The 13,491-nt window shown below is 43.0% G+C and overlaps 1 protein-coding gene across 1 annotated transcript in view; it reads left to right on the top strand.

The window, feature by feature from the left end:
- Nucleotides 1–7,613: 7,613 nt before the first annotated feature.
- The window catches only part of LIPC (lipase C, hepatic type), a 154,695-nt gene continuing 148,817 nt past the window's right edge, over nt 7,614–13,491 (top strand). Inside the window, exon 1 of the mRNA XM_060005891.1 lies at nt 7,614–7,856. Within this exon, the coding sequence (XP_059861874.1) occupies nt 7,772–7,856 (85 nt within the window). The 5' untranslated portion in view covers nt 7,614–7,771. The remainder of the gene's footprint in view (nt 7,857–13,491) is intronic.

Raw genomic sequence — 13,491 nt, 5'->3', positions numbered from 1 at the left:
TTATTAAATAAATAAAATTTTAAAAAATAAAATAACAATAATAAACACATGCTCTATGTCTATCTGCAGTGCAAGAGCACAATTCCCTTTTTCTTTTTTTTTTTTTTTTTTGCGGTACGCGGGCCTCTCACTGTTGTGGCCTCTCTCGTGCGGAGCACAGGCTCCGGACGTGCAGGCTTAGCGGCCATGGCTCACGGGCCCAGCCGCTCCGCGGCATGTGGGATCTTCCTGGACCGGGGCACGAACCCATGTCCCCTGGATCAGCAGGTGGACTCTCAACCACTACGCCACCAGGGAAGCCCACAAAATCATTTTTTTAAATCTTAGATACATAAAGAGCTCATAGCCAATTCCTACAACCTTGGCAAAACTACCTTTTGTTGTGTGTGCTTTGGAGTAAGACGAACATAATTTCAGATTTCATTCCACCACTTACTGGAGTGTGGATTTGGGCAACTCAGTAACCTCCCTAAGCCTCAGTTTTCCTCTCTGTATAAAGGGAATAATCATACATGCATCATTATAGGGTTGTTCCTGAGGTTTCAGTGAGATCTCATAGAGTCTGGTATCTTTGGGAGTTGGCACCTGAACTGTTAACCCCTGACTTCTAGGCCTGCCTAGGAATTGATGACTAATCATGACAGTAAGATACCCTGTGGAAACGTGATGAGTCACTGGCAGCACTTGAAGCATATCTCTGGGAACTGTTCCTGATTTCTTGTAGCCAAGGACTTCATTTGCTGAGCTCAGAAAGCTTTTGTGAAATGACTGTGTGACATGGAGCAAACACCAGCTGCTGTAGAGAGTCTTCGGCCACTTCGATCTAAGTGATGCCCCAGTCCTGCCTGATACTGGGAATAAGGACAGTGCCTCTGGCTATCCCATTGTCAGAAGCACTGGGACCCAGAGAAAGAGAGCTGCCGTGCTAATGGCTCACCTTCCCAAACTGTGCCCTTAGTTTACTGCAATCAGCCAATTCAGTTCATAGCTTGGTTGGTCTCCCTTAGGAGCCCAGCATGAGCACCCCTCATCAAGCCCAACCAACACCCGAAGCAGCTGTAGGATGCTGGCACAGAGTCTACTATGCCCACCCTCTTACCCACAGAGGAGAAGACCCTTGTCAAACTTGAAGGAGCCAACAATGGTCTGTGTCTGTCTAGCTGTTCAAAACCAACTTAAATCTTTACTTCTTTTTGCTTCCAAGCATAATGCAAACAGAGGAAAAAGCTTTTCCATTCTACTGGAACTACTAAACTCATAAAATACATTATTGGTTCCAGAGTATCCAGTCACAAAAAAGATAGCTCTGGTTTTGTTTGTTTGTTGTTTCATTGTTCCACAAACCGGCAGCTGTAATTCTGATGGGGAGAATAAAAGGGCCAGCACAGATCAGGAAACATAAAAATAAGTGTAAAAGGAGTTCTCATCTCTTTGCTCCCTAGCTCTTCACTTTAGACTCTGGGAATGAGAGAGTATCAGAGTTTACAGGGACCCAGAAGTCCTTAGATCCAATCTACATAGATTAGACATGTGGCCTCAGACAAGGAATCTCAGAGTCTCAGTTTTCTCACTTGTAAAATGGAGGAACTAATTTTTGTCTCATTTGTTACAAAAATCAAATGAGCTCTGATTGTGCCAAGCACATTCCATGAAATAACATTTCATCCTCACACTTCCATTTTACAGATGAGAAAACTGAGGCAAAGAGCGGTTACATTATTTACACAAGGTCACACAACTAGTCAGAGGCAGACCCCACGCAGAGGTTAATCTGAAAAGGTTAATCGATTCAGGCATGATGATCTTGGATGAATAAATACCTGCTTGAAATGCTTAAAACATTCTTTCAAATAATCTAAAACATCATCTGCAATCTTGTGTTCACCTTTCATTTGTTTACTTGTCTTAAAAAACAGATAAGGAAACAGATAAGGAAAAGGTTAGACTCCAGGCCAACCCCTTTTCAAATAAGGACATGTTCCAAGCCAGCTCAAAGAAGTGTCCCTACTTGTTTTTGTTGCCAAAAACGCGGCCTCTGTGCACCAGTGCTGAATCGAATCTCGGAGACAGAGTTTTGGGTAAAGTAGAAAAGAATAACTTCATTGCTTTGGCAAGCAAAGGGGGACACAGCAGGCTCCTGCCCTTGAAAACTGTGTGTCCCCCACCCGGGAGGTTTTGGTGAGGAGTTTTATAGCGATAGTTCAAGTGCGAGGTTGCTGATAAATTAGGGTGTGTGAGGGGCCTGCACTCCTTTAATCTGGTCTCAGATAATCTCTTGATGAACTTCTTTGGTTCCTTTAATCTGGCCTCTCAGGTGGTCTTCTCTGGAATGAAGAATGGGAGGCGGGGGTTAGTTCTATAAAGAACTTAAAGATATTGTTATGTGTATCCCTGAGGCAGAACCATGACCTGCCCCCAAGGCTGCACTATTGTTTCTTGACTGCTCCTCCCTTGTCTCCGCATCCCCTCCCTTCCCTGATTAGCAACTGTTAGAATCTGCCCTTTGCAACTCAGGGAAGGTCATGGAAGCTGGAGTCTGTTCCCTACAAACAAGGAATGGGGGACACAGAAAGGCTTTCATGTCCAGGAGCCCCACAGGGTCCTGCTCAGTTTCATTCCCACGTAGTACAAGAATGTCCACACAGATCGATCTGTGCCCCATTAAAGCTTGGTCATTTTCCTGGTGGCAGTCTGGCCCCAAGCAGGTGTAGGAGAGGGTAGTCATTTTCCAATGACGTGATCCTACAAACTTTATAAATTTCATCTTAGAAGTGGAATAAGAATGAGGAAAGAAAGCTCAGTGCAGGCCTGAGGAAAGCCAGGGATTGACGGCATATGGTTTAGAAAACTGACCCTGGATTCAGGTGGCCTTGATTTCCTCTCCCTCAGCCTTTTACTGATAAAATATGGTTTTGTTCTAGTTCTTAATCTCTTAAATCTCAACTGTAAAATGAGGGAAATAATAGTACCAATCCAAAACGTACTGTTTCAATTATTCTTTCCTCGGAATTCTGCCAAGAGGCCACAATTCTCAAGTATCCCCAGTTTCTGATGATGAAAGCAAGAAAATCTGATTTGGAATATAAAGCCCTGTGTCTCCCATCATCAGAGATTTTCACCTTGATCCCACGCCTTCTCCCTCCTCTTGCTCTCTTTATCTATGTAAAATATTTTTTCTTCTGATTAACTTTCTTATCGCCATTACACTGAAAGGAAAGGTTACGTTCAGGTCATTAAAGTCCAGCCTCTTGAAATCTCTATTTCTTCAAGAAGCTCTTCAAATGAAAAGGAAGCAAGTACAGGGCAATTTTTAAGGCTCTAACTATAAGACCATTATTATTTTAGATTGAGGATTGCAGACAAGAGAAAGCACGGGGCCCTACCACTGTGCACCATGCTGCTAACTCGCTGGAGGCTTCAGGCTCCGTGGGATCAGGCCATGGGAAATGAAGTGTCCTCCATCACCTGCTGGGCTTTCTGGGGTGTGGAAATGACTAAAGATCCCACTGATGGATCTGCTGATTCCAATGTATTGATGGGATCAACTACCTTATAATCAGGTCCCAAAGGCCTGGGGGCCCTTGCATCCCTCTAAGGCAGAGCCTTCACACATTTTTAATGAAGCACTTTTGTCAGTTTGAAAAAAATTTTGAGTGCCCCTCCAAAATACATGGACATTTACCTGTTTATAAAGTATATAGCACTAATACATAGTACTGTATACAAGTGATACAGTATAAATATATTATAAGCATTATATATACACAAAATTTTCAAAGGTGATATCTTCATTGGTTCGGGAGGCTATAATAGAATACCATAGACTGGGTGGCTTACAAACAACAGAAATTTATTTCTCACGGTTCTGGAGGCTGGGAAGTCCAAGATCAAAGCACCAGCAGGTTTGGTGTCTGATGAAGGCCTCACAGATGGCCATATTCTCATTGTAACGTCACATGGAGGAAGGGGCAAGGGAACTGTCTGGGGTTCATTTCATATGGACACTGATCCCATTCATGAGGCCTCTGCCATCATGATCTCATCACCTACCAAATGCCCTATCCATTTACCATCACCCTGGGGGCTAGGTTTCATATACTAATTTGTGGGGGACACAAACATTCAGCCTAGAGCAGGTGACACAAGAAAAATCAGAAAGATCTATTATTTTCTTCTTGTGCCCCAACAGATGTCTCAAGCACCACTCTGAGGAAATGGTTCTCAAACTTTGGGTGACCAAGAATAATCTGAAGAGTTTGTTTAAAATTAAGGTTGTCCAGGCTCCAGCCCTGTAAGTTCTCATTCACTCGGTCATGGGAAGAGCCTATAATTCTTTTCCTGAACTCTCAGGCTGACTCTGATTCCAACCCTCAATCAGATTTTGGAACCACTGATCCAGACCCTTCTGTTTTCCTCCCCTTTTAATTTTCCACTAAATTTTAATCCTGTGATCGTGCTGTTATCTACCTCCTGGACCCCCTACATGAATTAAAAACAATAAAAATGGTAAGAATAGCTGCCATTTATTATTTCCTGCTTGGCAGGATTGCTAAGGACTTACCTCTTTACATTATCTCCTTTAATCTCGTCAGGTAGATATACTTAGTCCCACTACACAGATGGAAAAATCTAAAGCTCAGAACACTAATGACTTGCCCCAGGTCACCCAGTTAGGAAGTGATAGGCCAGGGACCTTAACTTAGATCTGTCTGATTCCAAAGCCTGGACTCTTGACCACTAAGCATACTGCCTCAAAATAAGTCACTGTAATTTACTGAACTTCTACCATGAACCAGGCACTTGGCTGGGCACTTCACATATAAATCCGTAATACTAATGATATACCTGTGTTTGTAGAAGTGTGAATCTCAGTCCGCAAATTCTGATGTGGAAGAAATACCTTTATTTTCTGTAACCCACCTGAGTTATGACTCCAAACTCCTATTATTTAGGCCCTCCTAGATTCTTTCTTCCCCCGCCCCACCCACACTTCTGGATCTGACACAATACCCAGAAATGGGGTTAGGGGTAAGCACCTGATCATCTGACATCAGTCCACATAGGTGACCACTAAGGGGCCACTCCTCCCCATCTTCATGACCTGTTGGCACCGGAGGCTTACTGCTACTCACACCGCATGGCAGGCACAGGGACATCTTTTGTCCCCCTGCTGACACACTCACAGCCATTTTTTCTTTGGGTTCTTACCACTTTCTGGAAACAAGGGACTGTCCCCTCTGCCCTCATAGACAAATCTCCCTCTCTCCCCACCCACTTAGAAAGCCCAAGACACTCTCTTTCTAGTGCTGGGATGGTAGGGGTACTCTTTCTCCCTTCACATCCCTTTGAAACATTTTTAGCCTTTTACTTGCCATTGTTGGTTAGAATTCACTTACTCTAGGTCCTAAGTTTCAGGAAGACAAAAGGTTTATAGTCTTCTCTCTACTTTACTCTTCTTAAGTGGAAGGGAGAGGGTGAGGGAAGAGGTTGGGAGAAATATATTGTTGATACCTCAAAGTATTATCCCCCGCCCATGTTCTCTTATTTTACAGGTGAGGAGATGGAACTCATTAAGGTTAAGTAACATTTTGCCAGCTAGTTGATAATAGACCCAGGATCCCAGAGGCACTTGGATTCACTGGTTTCTTGGTGAGTTAATCTGTAGAGTGAGGCCGGGGGTGGAGTTGGTACCTGGCAGTACCCAAAGGATAAGAGATGAGGTGGGCCCAGGGGAGAGGAGCCAGGTAGATAGTCAGCTGGTTTTAGGTTCCAACTTTCTGGGAAATAAGAAGTAAAGTGGAACCTTCAGATCCTGCTTAACTATGCAGGTAGGATGGAGCCAGCCAAGAAGCCAGCACGGAAACCTCTGCTCAGAAATCATGCATTTGACTAGATGGTCTCCAAGGTATAGTCCTCTGGAAGCTGGTGCAGCCACAAGACACTACAGAGTTAAGCTTTGGCCTAGGATCAGTCTGTCCAAACTGCCGGTGGTTTCAGAAGGTCCTATCAGTTCGTTTCATCCGGGCAATGATCACCAAGTTATCTAACTGCCTACCCAACATTTCCCCTTGGATGTCTAAGAGGCATCTCAGACTCCACCTGGGCAAAACTGAATTTTTGATTTTCCATCACCAAACCTGCTCCACTCACATCCTTTCCTATCTCAGCTGCTAGCAACACCATTGTCCCACTTGCTCAAGCCAAAGTCCTTGAAGTCATCTTCAACTCCTCTCTTTCTCTGCATCCCAGTAGTCAGGAAATCCTGTTGTATCTACCTTCAAAATATATCCACCACCCATCCATCAGTCCCCAATTCCACTGTTACTGTGCTGAACCAAGGCACCATCACCTCTTGCTGGATCACTGTAATAGCCTCTTAGCAGATCTACCCACTTGCACCCTTGTTTGCTAATAATTTGCTCCTAGTCTTAGAAACTAAAATGATCTTTTACAAATATTATACAAATCATATCACTCTTCTGCTCAGAATGGTTCCCCATGTCTCATACTATAAAAGCCAAAGTCCCTAATCACTGGCCTCCTTGCTGTTCCTGGGACATTCCAGGCATGCTCCTACCTCAGGGCCTTTGCACTGGCTGTTCTGGCTACCTGATGCTCTCCTCAACATGTCCACAGGGGCAACTTCCTCAAACCCTTGCTCAAAGTTCAGCTTCCCAACAAGGCTCACCTTGACCATTCTATTTAAAATCACTACCTTCCCCAACCCCCTTAACTCAGCCATACTTTTCCTTTTCCCATAGCTCTGATTACATTCTACCAATCTACATAAATCTCTTATTTATTATGTCTATTGCCTGTTATCTGACTCCTCCCATCTCCTGTGGTACATAAGCTCCACAAGGACTGGAATCTTCGTCTGTTCTCTTCACTTGCATATCTCAAGTACCTAGAGCAGTGCCTGGAATATAATAGATATTTTTTAAAAGTTTGAAAAATGAATAAAGTTTAAATAAAACTAGAAACGCAAGGAATATTACAAGAGCCACACCTGAATTTCCCCTGTCTGGTTTTGCCAAGTGGCCTTACTTCTCAGTCGTCTACCCAGTTAGAGCATCCATTAACACAGAGGAGGAAAGAGTGTGTTTACTCTAGGGCCATCTTTCAATGGGGCCCCCAGCAAAGGCATCCAGTTCTGCATCTTTGCTCCTCCATCAGCTCCTTCTTAGACTGAGGATAGAGGTTTTCTGCCCCTTTCAGCTATAGAAATGTCGCCCATCACTCTTTGACCACAGGCACCAGCAATTTTGCTAAACTCAATAGAAAACAGACCACCTGGGGCTCTCCACATAGCAGAGTCCTTTCCTTTCTCTTGGGGTTTAGCCTGCAATTTGAAATACCACTGCCAGGAGCCTGCATTCCCTTTGCATACTGCCAGAGAGAGACTTAGGCAACCATGTGGGAGTCACCTACTCCTGACCTTTGACAGTACTTCCAAACACAACACATTAACTTTAAATTGATTAATTTAGAACTGTGACCTTGGCCCAAGGAGGTAAGAGTACATGACAAGATATTTTATTTTCAAAATGTATCAGGATAAAAAATACTTTTGTAAATCAACCTTTTTTTTGTATGAGATAGAGTTAGATTTGGGTTCAGTGTAGGAAGGAAAGTGTCTGAACACTAGAAAACATGTTTAAAAGGTTAATTATTAATGGGCAGTCTTCTCTAACAAAGTATCAATAGGCAATCTGCTCTCTTTAGCTTCAGAAATTAGCAAGAAGACCTCAGTCCGGGTGAGACAGGAGAAATGGAAAATTCCCTGTGTGTCTCTATTTTCTTGGTTTTGTGCATCTTTATCCAATCAAGTGCCCATGGACAAAGCCTGGGACTAGGTAAGAGCCTGCCTTTTCTCCGGAAATGGGCATGGATTTTCTTTTTTAAATGTACGTCACAATGAATCCAAGTGTTCTTGGCTATGTGGAACAGAACTTGCTTCACAGCATACGAGGTGTTCTGTTAGTGGCATCGAAGGTCACAAGGACGTGTAGCTGTTTGTAGGCAGGACTGAAAGTTTAGGAAGCCACTCTGGGAGTAGAAGTCTTCTCAAAGAGCTTGCAACTAGCAATGAAGTCTCTCGCATATCCTATTAAGAAATAGTCAGGATAAGACTTCTCTGGTGGCAAATAATCTGAAGGAGTTTCAGATCTTCCTGAGAGTTAATTTGGCATCTAATTTGCAGTTGAGGAGAACAGCTTGCAATGAAATGCTTCATCTTGCTGAGGGTTGTCTAATTGCTGGCTTTCTCAGAAGACAGGAATTTGTAGAATCCTCTTTCCAGTCAGGTTGAAAACAGAGCTATCATTGCACATTTTCTAGACTTCACTTTTTCTGCCAGAGTTTTACTCTGAGACTGAGGAATTCAACAGCAGTCACACCTGTTTGGTCTGTAAATTCACACACTAGGTTGATGCCCAAAGAGATCCAAATGCTTGATCAGGTAGGTGGATTCCAGGTTCCTGGCTAACCAGTGCATTGGATCAATAAACGATGGATATGAAGTGAACTGAACACTTTGGGCAAATGACACTGGCCTTTGGGACTTTGTTTTTGTGCTGGTTACTTGTCAGGACCTAAAAACTCTAAGGTAGAGGCTTAGATTTTTCTTTCCTCAAAGACTGCTTGGAGGGGGCTCCGAAAAGAATTAGGAACTTACTACCCAAAGATTGCCTGAAAATTCCAGAACATTTTTTTTCTCCTTTAAGAAAAAAGGCTATTCTTTATGTGTAATTATTATTTTGTATACTAGGTCAGTTAATAACTTATTAGCAGTATTAATTATTACCATTCACTGAGCAATTTGTGTGTCAACCACAAGGTTAATTATTTTGCATACATCATCTCACTTATCAAGCTGAGTCCAAAAATGATAATAATAATTTAGAGCCATCCGGGCAGAATTGCTGATGATTTTTATTCCATGTTCACAGGGATATTGGTAAAGGGCCTTTCCTGCCCTTTGGCCCAGAATGTTGTTTTTGCTAATTTTTTACTGAAGTATAATATATATCTAAAAAAGTGCCTATGTCGTAAGTGCTCAATGAATTTTCACAATCTGAGCCAGCATCCCAGAAACCTCCCTTGCACACCTCTTGAGCCTTAACATAGATTATTTTGCTTTTGGGGGAAGCTTTTCGATAATGGACACATACAGTATATGCTCTTTTGCTTCTGGCTTCTTTCACTAAACATGATGTTGGTGAGATTCAACCATGCATTTGCATGAGGTGTGACTCATCATTCTGTTCACTGTAGCATTCCGTCGTATGAATATACCACCCTTGGTTTATCCATTCTACTACTGATTGGCCCAGTCGATGTTTCAGTAGAGACTTGCGGGTTGGAAGCCATTAGAGCCGAGGTGAAGGATAAAAGGCAGGATGGCCTCCCCGGGGGTTGCTGAGTATCGTCCACATTTCCCTCACCAAATCCTGTGCTGGTCAGCTACTGCTTTCCCAGGGTCCTGGTTTGTCCAAAAGCTGAGGGAAGTGGCCACTATTAGCAGGAAGGTTCTTCAAGGGAAAGGATCAGAGTCAGGAGGCCTCTTGTTCCTTTGAGAGCAGAATGTCTTGGCAGAATTTCTTCTGCAGGGAGTCAGCCAAGATCTGTGTGCATGAGGCTGGTGGGACATCCACCTGGGGCATTGCAAGGAGGCAAGCATCCCACAGTAGAGCCCTGAAAGGTTGAGTATCTATACCTTGTAGGATGGTTTTCCAAACTGCCCCCCAGGGGAGATTTTCGTTGCCACAACTGGGGAGAGAGTGCTGTTGGCATATGGGGGTAGAAGCCAGGGACGCTGCTAAACATCCTACAATGGACAGAACAGCCCCACAGCAGTGAATTATTCAGGACGAAGTGTCAATACTGCCAAGGTGGAGAACACTTGGTCTGTACCAAGCTTCAACTGTCACTAGTCAGGGGCCAGGAGGAACTCCCATAGGACCCTTCCTCCTTAACCCCAATCCTCTCAGCTTACCTTTTATTATTATTAACGACATTGCTAATGGACCGACTAATATATTGTGCACCCTGTATATGCCAGACACTGTGCAAACATTTTATCCCACCCTCACCTTGTGGTTGAGTCAGCCAGCTGAAAATTGACTTGCTGGAGGTCCCATGATTGCTCAGGGCAGAGCCACGAGAGGCACCTAGAGGTTGATCTGTCTGCCTAAGGCTACAGGTTTCTGGCCGTTGTGCTCACACCCAGTGGTTTAACAGCCAGAGATCCCTAGAAATACATTCTGCTGGGTTCCTCTCACAGGAGAGGACTATTTGAATAATTCCTGCCTACCAGCACCAAGGGAAACAAGATATGGTGAGCCTCCTGAAGACCCCAGGACACAGAGCTACCATCGTTCTCATCCCCAGACCTCCCTGCCTGAGGCCCAGTCCGCCCCACTGGCGTGGCCAGGAGGATCAATACTGCTTAAATGGGAGCTGCTACTCCTAGACCCTGGCAGCCCCACCTTCCAGCGGTATCCGTGACCACTGCCTAAGGTGCCTGCCCCCTCCCTGCAATTCCAGCCACAGAGTCCACATCCTAGAAGCAAATGAAGCCCAGCCGTCAGTCACTCATTCATTTAACAAGTAAGTGTGCATAGGCATCTGCCATATATAAGGCAGTGCTTTTAATACAACAGTTCTCAAACTTCCTGGTCCCAGGACACCATTACATTCTCCAAAATTATTCAGAATTCCGAAGAGCTCTTTTTTTTTTATATTATTTATTTTACTTATGTATTTTGGCTGCTGCGCCAGGTCTTAGTTGAGGCACGTGGGATCTTTGTTGCGGCACGCAGGCTTCTTAGTTGTGGCATGAGAACTCTTAGTTGCAGCATGCATGCGGGATCTAGTTCCCTGACCAGGGATAGGACCCAGGCCCCCTGCAATGGGAACGTGGAGTCTTACCTACTGAACCACCAGGGAGATCCCCCAAAGAGCTCTTTTTTACGTGGAACACAGGTATCAATATTTACCATATTAGAGACTAAAACTGAGAAATTTTTTTTTAATTTTAATGCTTTTAAAAATAAAAAAGTCATCACATGCTAACATATGTAACATATTATGAGGAATAACTTGTATTTTCCAAACAACAACAAAAAAAGTGAGTCAGAAGAGTGACATTGGTTCACAAAGAAATTTCGCTAATTTTGTAATGTCTGGTTTAATAGAAGCAGCTGGATTTTTTCATCTGTTTCTGTATTGAATCTGTTGTGATATGTTGCTTTGTCCAGAGTACATGAAGAAAACTGGACTCACATATAGGAAAAGGGAGGACATCCTCAGAGGTCCTGCCAAGGCCCACACTCAGAACTGCTGTTATTTGTGCAGCAGACACTGTACAACTGTAGACCGCACAGTAGCCCCTGCTCTCCATGAGCTTACTGTCGAATCGGGTGGACCAAGGGTAGGGAGATGGGAGCTGCCTGCCCTGCCAGCAGCAATAAGGGGGCCATCATCCATAGAGAATGCAAAATAATAATAGAACTTACGAAAAGTTGGTCTTCCTTTCATCATCACAATTCTATATAATGCCAGTGATAAAACTAAAGCCCCTCCCCCTCAAAATAGTTTTTTGGTCAAATTTGTAAACAACTGCTGTGGTTACTGTTGAGTTTTATTAATATATATGTAAATTTCAAATAATCACAGTTTTATATTACTTCTCCTTGAATAAATGTTCTCTGTTGATGTCAATTTAGAGACCTCCCAGTTTTGCAGTTGGCCCCTGATACTCGTGGACTGTGACATGCGCTCATTGCAAGTGTCTAATGGTTCAGAATCCTCCCAGCTCACTTTGGTCATCTCATGTCTCCAAATCCCGTGGTACTTATTGCCTGTTCTTGCATTTAAACAGCAGATTTGAAATTTAAAATGATAGCGTAGTGATTATAAAGACAAAGATACAGAACCCGAGAACTTCAATTCTCCTATCCCGTGTGACCACTTAGAGTTTTGTGTTTAAAATGTAAAACAGTAAAACAGATTTTACAGTGAACTGTGAAGTATAATATTTTGTTTGGTAAGTAAAAATTTTGTTTCTTCCAGGAAATATCTTTAATGCACTTGCGTATCTTTAAAGTGGAAATGTATTCTTCTTTTTTAATTGTTCATTGCTTTAAAACTAAATAACAAATCAAGAAAATAGTGATTATTGCTGATTTTTGCATGCATATAACTGAAAATAGCTTTGTTTTATAGAGCAAAGTGGTATTAAAATGATCCATTCTGGGTTTCAAATATATAAGGTATACCACTGAGTCTAATAAAGGAGATAAGATGTATATATAAAATTTTTTCAACTAAACCATAAAATATGCCAAGTACCACTGGAGAGGAGTGCAATGGAGTGAGTGTTTCTGTCCCCCCAAAATTCATGTTGAAATCCTAACCCTCAATAGCATGGCATCTTAGGAGGTGGGGACTTTGGGTGGTGATTCAGTCATGAGGGTGGAGCCCTCATGAATGGGATTAGTGTCTTTATAAAAGGGACCCCAAAGAGCTCACTCACTGTCTGTTCACCATGTGAGGAAACCTGGAAGAGGGTTTTCACCAGAACCCCAACATGCTGGCACCCTGATCTCAGACTTCCAGCCTCCAGAACTGTGAGAAAAATTTCTGTTGGTTACAAGCCACCCAGTCTATTGTAATTTGTTACAACAGCCTGAGTTGACTAAGACAAGGTGCAGGTAGAGATGGAGAAGAGTTTACTTCCAAGTACGTAGAGGAAAGGCTTCTGGGAGGAAGCAGCATTTGAGCCGAGTCTTGCAGGATGGAATCTGGACAAAAGTGAAGGAGGCTTTCCTTGTGCATAAGAAAAGGCACAGAGCCAATAAAGTACATATGTTTTCCAAGTCCAAACACCTTCCAAAAACAGGCCTTCCAGGAAGGAGAAGAAGAAAAAAAAAAAATAGGAAGGAGTTGATAGCAATACTACATCACAACTGCAATAAACCGAAAACACCTTGAATGCCCAACAATAAACCATCAAGGATGGAGGGTCCAGGTATTACTAATTCCTCCTTTAAACAAGCATTGTTTTGAATACCTACTACTAGAAGTTCTAGGAACTTTTGGGAACAATGATGATGAGATTCAGAAATAAAAGGCTTAATGCTGACCCTTAGGCACTCATAGTGCAATACAAGTGTTCTTAGCCTAGCCCAGGGATGGGTTTCAGAGAGGCTGGATGCCTCTTAGGATGGTACCCAAGGCTGTATGAATGTGCATTTGAGGGCAGGAGAGAAGTCATAACTTATGGCAAATTATCAAAGGGACCTGTGACCTCCAAAAGGTTACATAACAACTGGTCTTGTAGCTTTTAAAAAATAAGTATGAGGAAATTTTAAAGGCAGTAAAGTGGGGGAGAAAAAGAGGACTAAATAACCTACATATTGAATCACAACTATGATAAAACTACATTCATGTATATTGCTAGGGATTTGAAATATATGTAAAGATCTA

The sequence above is a fragment of the Delphinus delphis genome, chromosome 2 (assembly GCF_949987515.2).
Source record: "Delphinus delphis chromosome 2, mDelDel1.2, whole genome shotgun sequence".
NCBI classification, from domain to species: domain Eukaryota; kingdom Metazoa; phylum Chordata; class Mammalia; order Artiodactyla; family Delphinidae; genus Delphinus; species Delphinus delphis.
The sequence above is the reverse complement of the archived record's forward strand: the minus strand, read 5'-3'. Positions and strand labels throughout refer to the sequence as shown.